At 42.2% G+C, this 12,033-nt stretch overlaps 1 protein-coding gene across 2 annotated transcripts in view; it reads left to right on the forward strand.

Annotated features, from left to right (window-relative positions):
- The first annotated feature begins 2,542 nt into the window (after nt 1-2,542).
- The window catches only part of hmcn1 (hemicentin 1), a 92,923-nt gene continuing 83,432 nt past the window's right edge, over nt 2,543-12,033 (forward strand). For both annotated transcript variants that reach the window (XM_064332124.1, XM_064332126.1), the window contains exon 1: nt 2,543-3,223. In XM_064332124.1, the coding sequence (XP_064188194.1) occupies nt 2,959-3,223 (265 nt within the window). In that variant the 5' untranslated portion in view covers nt 2,543-2,958. The remainder of the gene's footprint in view (nt 3,224-12,033) is intronic.

Genomic DNA, 12,033 nt, shown 5'->3' on the forward strand with positions numbered 1-12,033 from the left:
AGATCACTGTTCAACAGGTCAGCGCACTAAAGCCAGAACAATTGTGATATCCCTCCCTCTAGTGGTCTTTGTTTAGAACTACAGTAATATGCAGTAATATGCATTATTTAATCCACAAGAAATCCAAATATGCCACTATATTTAATGGGAACTATATTGAGAAAAATCCATCATCAATGGACGAATGGAAATATATGGATGTCAAGCTAACTAACCTGAAGCTGTATTTGTACAGAAAACGTGAAACGTGAAAAAGTGGGTCCAGTGAGATGGGCTGAAAAATATAATGAGCTATTATTAAACAGGTCTCCATCTCAAGAAATCCAGGCATCTCTTCAGTTAGTGATCTCTAGTAGTACTACTACTACAAGTACTATGACTAGTACTGCTACTACTAGTAGTAGTCACAGTAGTCATAGTAGTAGTAGTCATCCCCATCTTCTCCATTTAATATCGAGTCATATACAGTAAAAAGCCATTGTGGATAACCAACAGTGGAGAGAGACTTTCTACCAATTATGCTGGGAAGACTTTGATCCCTGGTTGCCTTTGGTCTCTGCCACACTCATGTTGAAATTGGCATACCATCCTCTAAGTTTTAAAGAGCCTCCACTGCAATCCGAGGGAAAATGATGACCTCTCTTTGCCATTTTCTCATGTTCTGTAAAACAACCCAATCTAGAACTTATGGGACAAAGGAGCCGGAGTTGCAGCCCTCTAATCATGATAAGCCCTAGCAATGCTTTGATCTAATATTATGATGGAGCCAAAGATTTAATTAGGCCTGGATTACTGGCTGAAAGAACAGGAAATTTGAATCCTTTTCCATTTTTATTTAACATTACAGGAAGATGTATATTGTTAAAGCCATAGGAATTTACAGAACTAGACAGACTCAAATACTCTTTTTTTTCAGAAATATCCAAAATATTTTTTTTTTCTGTGTCAAATTTTACTTGTATAAAATGTGCTTTGATATTTATTTCTGTCCCCCAGAAAGCTATAATGTGCCATTTACTTCTGAGGAAAGTATGTTATGATTGATAAAATTAAACTGCAATTATGTTTTACAGATATGCGAGTGCCTCATTTCCTCTCATAAATTGTATTTCAGAAAGTTGCTTTAAAAATTAGCCATGTTTGAAAGAGTGGATTGAATGGCCTTTTCCTCATCTACAGATTACGGATGCTTAAGCCCGGTTCCAAACTGTTCCCAGATATCTGAGCTATGATCTTTCTTATTTCACAGATAGAATTTGGTGAGCTTATGGATCATCAAAATTAACCACCAAACAAACTGTGTTGGTGAAGTGAAAACTAGCCCTTGCTTTTAATTCTGTGTAAACATTAAGGACAAATGTTGCCTGAAACCTTGGTATAGATCAGCCTAGAGGTCTCTGGCCAGTGTGAGCAGTTAAGCTCCTGTGGACCCCTCCCAGGAGGACACTTCGTCTGGAGCCTGAGCCACCTGGTCTGGCTCCCCCACCAAAGGAGTGTCTCTGAAGGAGTCACTGAGCTCAGCCTATGATGACAAACCCAAATGAAGTGCTTCGTGTTCAGCACTTGCATTCACAATGTCATCCTATTATTCATTACCCATACTCCACAATGGTGGGGACATTATACTCACTATACTGTGTGTGATATATGGTCTTCTTTGCTGTTAAGTGGTTATACCTGGATATCCTGTATATGAAATTCTGGAACATGAGAGGAGACAGTACATATCCTTGGCAAAGCCTAAGGCCCACCTTGAACAGGCTTAACAACAGCTGGACAGACACAAGTTTCACTCCAAGAATACAGGGTACAGCAGCTGCATTATGACCTCATACTTCCCCATCACCTCCCATAATACATCTTCATCATAATCTTAATCAGGCTACACCTCTTCTCGATAAAGCTAAAATTGAATGTGCTGCTTCATTGTTCCTTGTGAATAATTAAATTAAAGCCCATCTCACATTATCTCCAATACCTCACTAAATTCTACAGTGTTTCAATAAATACAAAGAAACAAATGATGTCCAATAATGCAACGATGTCTTCCATACTGTGCCGGCAGGGGGAGCTCAGGTGACAAAGACACAAAGCAATTGTCGCAGCCAAATTAATTCACTCCGAATTCAACAGCTTCATTACACTTGGATATAGAAATGAATTATGGTAGTAGAGTCAGATGATTTTGTCTGAATGAGGAATGGCCTATGGGAAAATGCCATATGTCTTTTGTTCAGTGAGAAATGCATTACCATTTATTAGATAGGCTACTTATATAGCGAGTTTATCAAAAAGAATTACGAAAGGCTGATTATTCAGGTTACACTGGTGCGGGACTTAAACTATCATATAGTAATAGGTACCATTCATTTATTATTGTCCCTTGTTTAACTGATATTTTATGTCGACTCGTGTCAAACAAGCGCATTCAGTCCCAAACGTGTAGCCAACACTTTTTGTTCCCAACTCAAAGACAGAGGCAACAATTTGATAGTGCAATATGCTGAGAGGACAACGTATTTTAATGCACACAGACTCCTTGTAACCAAAAGCCCTGGTCCAATCAGAGAACAGCTGTTCTGTATAAGGAATCGTTTTGCTTTCTTCAGCGTCCGGACTGAGTGTGGGGTTACTAATCTCGGACAAGCGCCCGTGAGTCGACAGTTACTTCAAACTGTGATTGTGCTCGGGCACTTCTTGGTCCCTTCAGCCGAGAGGTCACGCGCACTGAACAATAGCACCTCTAAGAAACACGGAGAGCATCTTTGGCACAAACGGAGAATTTCCCCCTGGTGACAGGCGAAATAAAAAAACTAAAGATTGAACTTTCTCTCTTAATCGCTTCACATCTTTTGCACCAAATGTCTTTCCTATTACCACAACACTTTTTGAGGTTTGACTGAGAAATACGTAAATCTTTTGAAAGGAAGAAAAAGTAGTGTATGCTGCGGACTAAACATGGTCTTTGGACCTTTTCCTCGGTTTGTTCAGCAGATATTGCTCCTTGTGGTTTTGTCCACTGCCCAGGACACGACGACCGAAGGGACAAAGGAAGATATCCCCGAAGGAGCTTCTACCTTAGCGTTTGTCTTTGATGTAACTGGCTCCATGTACGATGATTTGGTGCAAGTCATTGAAGGAGCATCGAAAATATTGGAGACGTCTCTCAGCAGACCAAAGAAGCCTTTGTATAACTTTGCCCTGATCCCTTTCCATGACCCAGGTAAGAGATAGCCTACGTTATTTTTTACAAACCTATGCAGGAGTGTTTTCTTGATATTGTGGATAAGTGATTTCAGCGTCTAACCAGAAGCATTTAAATGAAATGTGAATCGCATGCAGCAATTAAAGTGTTACACTAAACGAAATGATTAGTTTCGTTTGCTTAACGCAACGTGTTTCCTCGTGTATGTGCGTGTGTGTGTTGTGCTGCATTTGGATTAATGTCTCGGAGGTTTCCTGGATCGTGTTATTTCTAAAATCAATCATTTTGTGAATTGCTTGCGATGATATTGTGTTGTCTCTGGGATATACATGAATACGTGATTCGGTGCCATGTATATGGCCTGGGCTGCTGTGAAGTGAGAATATATGTTAAACAGTTGTAACCATCGTGTTTTTATTTACATTTACTACCAATAAGAATGGTTCCAGATGTGCTAATTAAAATGAATGAACAGGCGTTGAAACAGAATCGCACTTACTTGTCAGAACGTGAGATATCTTGGTTTGTTCAGGCTTAATGGTTTCGGACAGGACCATCTCGCACCTTGTAGTGGTATCAAAGCATTGTTTTCCCCAGATGTTCCGCTGTTCTTTCACTGTCATTATCATTCCGCTCGACCTCAACGTAGAGCATGAGGTTTTTTTGCATTTGGGGAACTCCTGCCTGCGCTTTGTCTCCAATGTACAGTAAAGTGTATTGAAATACAGATAGGATGTGGTTAATACCCGCGGAGTAATATAAATTAAAAGGCATATATTACGAAGGGATATGGTGCATATACCGAGATATTGACTACATTCAGGCAAACATGTTGTATTTCAGATGGATTCTAAGTTTAAAAGAGCAGTTAAAACAGTATCATCTTGTAAGCCGGTTGAGACAAACTCACACTACTCTCCTCAATTAAAAAGAATGGGCTATGCTCGTCGCGGCGTCCCATACAACGTTTTTACTTGACCATGGAGTGACATTGAGTTACAATGCTGCAAACCTTCATAAAAATACATACGGGGCATCCCAAACGTACAGGAGAACATTTTAAAATCACAGGTATAGTTCTCATGTTTCTGGTCGCATATTAAAAGTTTTAAGTTTTGTTTAAGTTCTCTTTGAAGCCTGTTATTCAGCAAACCGCAGATAAGGCAGATGGTGAATGTGTAATTAGGAGGTGCGAAGAGAGAGGGAAAAGCACACACCTTAATCCATATTAACCTAAACCAAAACCCCTGCCGGTGTTGTGTACTGAGGCAGAAGTGAGAACAAGAGGCGTCGGAGTAAACGCTTGGTCAGCATTAGCAGCGCGTAAACAGAGAGAAACGCCGTGGGCGCGCTCTCTTGGGACGCCCGGGGAGAGCTTGTTAAAAAGAAGACACACTACTTTTTCATACTTCTCGCACTGAACCTAGACCTGACGTACAGCTTGTTTCCAAACACCATGTGTCAAAGAGATTTTCCACCTTGTCTTCTGAGCTCTTTGGAATGTCTTTGGAATCACTGGCTATCCTTTCAAACCATCCTCCACTGTAAATAACCGAGAGATTTGCACACACACACACACACACACACACACACAAAAACGAAAAAAGAAGAGGTTCCAACGAGAGCAAGCCTGTCCTTCAAAGGAGTTCAGAACCAGTTTTCCAGATGTGGTTGTTACTAATATTATGCTAAAGTCAGCATGTAACATTCTTTAAGCATTTTTGAATGATATCATTTAAATAAAGGCCTTGCGTGCAGTTCCTTGGAAATGACTAGTTGAAGTGAAGTATGCATCTTGTATACAGATATAAGCCTGTGCAAAATGATGTCCGTTTGTACAGTTTTTATTCATAGTGAACGCATCATATTCACATAGTATCAAACATCTTATGAACAAGACAATATCGTATTTACATTAGCAAAATGGACAAGATGTGTTTAACACAGCTCTGTCCTTTTATGATATCTTTTCATTGAAGCATGGTCCTGTTATTAAGGATCTGCTTTAAAATGCTGTTCAAGTTCTGAAAACTGTGGACACATTTTCTCCATTTCCCATCCCACACAGTGATAAGGAAGTCTGTTTGTTTGATTTGGCTGGCTTTGAATCAGAAGTCAAAACTACATATTATTTACTTTGTAATCTGAAATGGTAAACACAAAGAGGAAATGTGTGGGGTATTGGGGACCGGGTGTATGAGAATAATGTGCAGGAAACGTGTCTCTGTCCGGAGAACCCGGAATGGCTTATAGTCAATGGCAGCGCTTGTGCTGCACTAGTATGTGGAGCCTTTGCCTGCCACATTATGCAAATCTAAAGAAGGTCTACAGCCAGGGGAATGCACACTGTCCTGGGAGAGGAAGGGGAGCTGCAGGGAACAGGGTGGGGGTGAGGAGGGGGAGTGGCTGTGAGAGAGCAGGCAGCAGTTTCAGATGACTTCAAAGGGTTTGGGATGAACCCTTCGGACCAGCGCAATGACTCAAAGCAAAGGCTCCCTGTGTAAACATACCGTACGTACGCAGGCCGTGATTCCCTGTAAACACGATTCTCCTTGTATATTTTTACATGGCTGTTTTTTATTGGTCGTGATGAAATAGGTCAGTGCTCAGTGCTGGGTCAGGAGGAAGCGCTCTGAGGTCATCCGACGGGAGATTGATGGGAGCTGCCATCGCTCTCTCTCTCTTCAGGAAATGAGCTCACAGGATGGCCCTGCTCTCCCACAGCCCTCCATCCGCTGATTGCCATGACAGCACTTCCGACAGTAAAAAATAAAACTGTTCCGCCATTTTCCCCATCATGTGAGCAGGGTAGCAGCATCCAGCATCCAGCCGGACAGCTGTATTAGGCACTGTTTGCATTAGGAATGGTGCTTATTGTTGATTCGATAGCAATTACTAGAAAACAGTTCAAAGAGTACTACAAGGCCATATACGGAAGCTTGTTCTGTCCTGCAGTCTCTGCAGTCTGTAACAGATGGCAAAGCTGGGCCAGTGTTGTGCTGCTTTTCCACATCAGCCATATCAGGTCAGCTTTAAGGAAGGCAATTAGTTTAAAGGTTCAAGGGTGCTTTTCTCCTATCTGTCATTTAGCCCTCATTTCATCTCTCAGCTCCAAAGGTACGCTTGGTACCCTGTGTTTAAGTGGTGAAATAAAGCTCTTGGAATGGGATGGGAGGTGTTGAGAGAGAGCTTTTAAACCCTGCGCCTGTTCAAAGCCTCTGTGTTTTTTCTACACATGTGTCTTCTCTGCCTGATTTGTCAGATTACAAAGGTCCTGAAATGACTGTGAATAAAGTCGATGATGATGCCATTAGCTGGAAATTCCAGAGAAAACCCGTGAAAATGGGAGTGTGTCGCAGTACAATGTAATTATGGGTTTCGTGTCTTTAATGACATGCTGGGAATATTAAAATGTCCTCTAATTTTGGAGTGTGTCATACAGTTTTAAACACACTCTTTAAAAATATTTCCTTTGTCATTTTCTATTGTTCATTTTGTATGTTTTATCTTCTACTTTGATGTAAATATTTTGTAGTACTGAAATTTAAACGCTGTTCAAATAGTACTGTTTAGAAACTTTTCTTTTACATCATATTGCAGTATTGAAAGAGGCAGAACAACCTAAAGTGATTTTATAGCATCACCCTACTTACTTAGTTATCTGAGAATGAATCTTGAGAGTAGACTGAATAATTTTGCCACTTGCTTTTCAATCCTGTTGTGATTGGATGACGGTATATTGCCTGCATTTTGACTGTGATGTCATAAACTTGAGACTAGTACGTAGAGAATCAAACACGTGAGTCTTTTTCTCTGATTTTCTCATGGGTTATGACGTTAGGAGATTCAATGCCCTCTCATGCTTAACGAGGTTCAGATTGTGACAGCAGGTCGAATGATAGCATAGACTATACAAGCTCACGACCAGATCAGATGGCATTACAGTCGGCAAAGCACAGCAGGCAAAATGTCATACGTGGAGCCACCTCCTGATTGGCCAACGTGAATTGAAACACAGAATCGCCTCGCATGACCTCTCACATCTGACGAATTCAAGCCAACTGTGATATTGATATGATTTTTTAGACACTTGGATCAGTTCAGAATGGTATCTCATACTTTGCAAGTTGCAACGTTACGACCTAACGTTTTTCTTACGATTTGGTCCCAATCAGAAAAAAACAATTGGAAGCCTGCAAATCGTATAATGTACACCCTACCTTAGGGTGCATTCTAGCCACTTATTTTTTTCTCCTTTCCTTCTTTCCTTTCTTGGTATGGAAGGCCAAACTGGTCAAAACGACATGAAATTGACATCTGGAATCACACGTTGTCTCATTACATTCGCTTATTTTATCTCCTTGCTTCCTTTTCTTGCTCATAGCTCCACCCAATGGAGGACGCTAGGAAAGGAAGAAAGGAAAAGACACAGGGACAAAGGAATCGAGGAAATGTGTATGAGACAATTGAAATGTCCTTGCTCTTTCAAGGATGAGTTTGAAGCCACGTCAATTACAGATGTGGAAGACTGGGAGAGGTGGATCCACAGGTCGATCATTACACGTCACACGTTCTGACAGAATACTTCCGCAAAGGATGCACTTGTGCTCCCTTACTCAAGAATTCTTCAGGAGTCTCCTAGCTCCTCACTCCTAGGTCCTTCAAGAAGCACTTAACGAGTTGGAATGTCCTCAAAGATGGCGCACCTTGGGTCAGTCAAGGATCTCAGAGACAAAGGACAAATAAATTAAGCGACTGGAATGCACTGACGTTGACAACGCATGATTCCAGACGTCAATTTCATGTATTTTTTTTACCCTTTTGGCCTTCCATACTAGGAAATGAGGCAAGAAAAAAAAGCAAGGAGGTGAAAAAATATGCGGTTGGAACGCACCCTTAGAGTTGCTATTGGAGAAAAAAAGGCAAGTGAGATGTAACAGTAAGTGTAGGCTTTAATCCAAAGGCTTGTTGATTGGCAGCCATATTGGCCCAAGCTCTGGAAATAGCCTAATTGAATCTGCGTTGGCTCACCGTATGGACGTATTCAGGCCAAGGCATTAGAGACCTGCAGAATAAAGCCCCCTTTTTCATTACTACCATGGACGCAAAAGTAACCTGCTGGTAGTACCCAGGTGACCAGTGCAGCCCAATGCTGGTGCTGCTTATTCCCTTGGGTCTGACCTGGGTATGTATCATGTGTGCAGAGCTGTATATTTGTAATCTGCATGATCATGGTAAACCATATGCTGCAGTCTGCAAATGTACGATTTAATGTGGAATAGGAGAAAAATCGTGTAGCAAAGAAACATGTTGTATGGCCTCGTCTGTTCATCACTGCTCTTTCACTGATGGCCACTGCTCTGTCTAGTATGATCATGCGGTTTGCAGGGATGTAGTCACTTTCCAGGTGGTAAATGCAAAGCAATGGAAAGCCTTTTCAAAAGACTGTAGTCAGCACCATTGGTTGGCACTTATTCAATACAGAAGTTTTAACAGTCAAATTAAAATCTATTACACAGCATAATGGATGTCTAGACAGCAGTTTCCCAAAGAGTGGTTATTTGAAGGTTCTGCTGATTTTTAAAAAATTGGTCTGGAGAATGAATTAACACTTAATGCAGTGCAACGTGTTATAAAACAAAGAAAGGCCAACTTCCACATTTTGTTCTTGCTAACTTGATCTGATCTTTTGCTCTTTTTAAATATCCCTTTTTCCGAGCACTGCACTGTAATGCTGTTAATGTAAAGCAGAGCCAAAACATGGTCTGAGTAACGGAACTACTGTGCTGACTGACACGCGGCGTGTTTTATGGTCAAGTCGAGCGCTGCGGTCCCGTCCCCTCCGGTGAGCGGCCCAGTTGTAAGTTTGGGTTCCGTGCGTGTGTGCTTTAAGTAGGTTAGCGGAGGAGAGAGCAGCAGAGTCCCGGGGGATGGCGGCTCTTTTATCGGCTGGAGCCCTGGCATATTGTTTGAATTAGAGCGCCGGGCCCAGAGGAAGCCATTGTAATTTTGGTGGCTGAGAAGCTCTGGAGCGCTCTCTCTCTCTCTCTCTCTCTCTCTCTCTCTCTCTCTCTCTCTCTCTCTCTCTCTCTCTCTCTCTCTCTCTCTCTCCCTCCCTCCCTCCCTCTCTCTCTCTCGGGCTCGGCCCTGCCATCCCTGGGGGCGGCCGTATTCTGCTGAAACATTTCCTGAGCGGCTGCTAACGCGGCTCCGCTGGCACGCCTCAGTCTGTTTAGTCAGTGGCGCAGCTGAGCTCAAGCCATGCTTTGGGCCCAGACGGGCGGGGTGGGAAGGGGGGTGGGGGGTGATGTTAAGGGGAGCACTGACCACTCGATCAGAGCTCAGCACACACTGGCAGCACCTCAGACCGGGGTCCTGGGGGGGGAGGAGAGGGGCTGATGAACAGCTCTACATTAGAGGGAACCCTGCTGTCCCCGGTGTTCCGTAAATGTGCTTGAATGTGCAGTCTGGGGTGGAGGCTGGGGGGTGTAAGACAGAGTCACATTGTGAGGGGATGGGGGAGGTGACACATTGTGCTGTAAAGCATGGAGGAATGGTAGCGCTGGGCTTGTGTTAGCGCCACTCGTACCGACATTCCAACGATGAAAGGAGTTCGGTCCAAACCGCAGCGAGAGCATTAAGGAACATTTGCATCTGCGGTTACTCTGTTGCATGCACCCGGAGGTCCGTCCGCTGCGGTCGTAAATGTGACACCGCCCCTCTGCTTGGCAATAACACAGAGGGCCAGCATGCTTTGTACACAGGGACTGTTTTGACAGTTAGCATGCTGACAATCTCAACTGCCAAGAAATCAAGTCCACATGTTTGAGCAATCCCTATAGCGATATAACTTTACATTACATTATAGGTTCTTAGCAGACGCTCTTATCCAGAGCGACTTACAACAAGTGCATTACAAAACTCAGAGACAAGTGCTTTACAACATTAATATTTTTAACTTCCTGCTTTGAATTCAGTAAGTGTCAAAATATTTTCTGCACTGTGTCTCATTCGTAAACATTCAGATTTCGGAGCATATTTGGGCATTTCCATATCGCACATCCATCATTAGGGTGTCTGCCCCACATTGTCAGCCCTGCACTCTGCTGAAGCTAAGAGCTGACCCAGTTCCTTCCATTCATTTGAAAGTAAAAGAGCCTGAGGACAGAGCAGCCAGCAGTAATGGTAAAAGTTAAGTATTAATCAAGTCAGCCTTTTAAGAGGAAGGCAGACACTGCTCGAGGCCACGGGGCGGCAGACTCTGTGCTACTCACATGCTTGCAGGCCTTGCAGGAGCCCCGCCCAGAGGCCAGGAAATGAGGCCCTAATGAGTGGTTACCTGCCCTCCAGAGGTGCATGCTGGGAGTACTGTCCACTGCAACATTGTTCCAAGTAGGCTTGAAAGAAGCCTTTGTTTGAGTCTCAAGGTGCTGGCTTTAACCTGAATTTATTGCCACGGCACATCATTATGGACGTATGGTAGAACTTGCTTTTCAGAGGTGACAGTGATGGCAAAAAAGAAGATGTGTGACTGTAGTGTTCTGGCAGTGCTGGGGTTCATCTGGTATGTGCTTTGCATCTTATTCATGTCCCTGTGTTGCCATTATACCATAGTATCTTCTCACTAAATTGATTTTTGTTAAGCACACATTACAGTCTTCTATGGTTACATGACAATTGTGAAATTGTTTTACAGTGTAAACTTTAATGATTTGGTTATTAGGTTATTGTCATGACATCACACATACTATGATTATCTTTTGTTTCAAGTCCAAAAGAGCTTTGTTTGTGACACAGACACATTTCTAAGAAAACATTGAAACCAGAAGTTTTCTGTTTTCATTTTTCTGTTTAAAAAAAAAAAAATTTGGGAAACAACATCTAGCAAAAAACATTTTCTGCTTATAATGTTTTACAGCTGCATTCCTGCATTGTTTATGCAGCTCATTCAGGTTGCTTCCGCATCTCTCAGCCAAGCAGTGGTCAGGGGTCACATCTGAGACAGGATCAATCTCATTGTCATCTCTCAAAATAACACAGCCTTGAGTGACTCCCTAGGCCAGGAATCCTAGGGTTATCTTTGGAAACTCAGAAGAATATTCTGACACAAAGAAGAACCTGCCAAAAAAAAAAGCCTTCTGTGACAGCCAGATGGCGAAGACGTTTTGAGAGAGCGAACTGAGAAGCATTTACGGTTTTAACTTCTGGAAATCATTGCGATAATGAAATGCAGTTCTGGGAGCATTACTTATAAACAATGACTATGTTTTTTCCTGCCATGAAAATAGTTTAGTTGGTCTATACATTTCCACTGTGAGTTTCATACATAAGCTTAACATTCAAGTCAAGTCAAGTCAAGTCACTTTTATTTATATAGCACATTTGAAAACAACAGGAGTTACGCCAAAGTGCTTTCCAGTCACTACAATACAACACAACAAACCATTAAAATCAAGAATACAGTGAATTTAGTCCTATGAGAGGGATATGTTGCATTTTGGGACATTATTCTTTACTGTTTCTGACCGAGTCACTCCTCAAAGTTTAGTCAGCCTTTTTTCACAGTCATTTGTAGGTTGAAAATTCAGATTGTTATCACTGATGTTTGCAGGGGAAGTAGTGTGTTTGCCAACATCTGTCAGTGTTTAGCATTCGCAGACAAACTAAATAGTTTTAGGATCAACGCTGTTGTTTAATTTCTATGAAACTCATTCCCGTCTTCAAATGAATATTTTTTGGAATTTGAAAGGCAATAATGCATGGAGGCTGTGTGTCATTCTTTCAATTTAATCTTGTCCTCTGTCATTGCACAAATTCTGGAAATAAAC

The sequence above is a fragment of the Anguilla rostrata genome, chromosome 4, assembly GCF_018555375.3.
Source record: "Anguilla rostrata isolate EN2019 chromosome 4, ASM1855537v3, whole genome shotgun sequence".
NCBI classification, from domain to species: domain Eukaryota; kingdom Metazoa; phylum Chordata; class Actinopteri; order Anguilliformes; family Anguillidae; genus Anguilla; species Anguilla rostrata.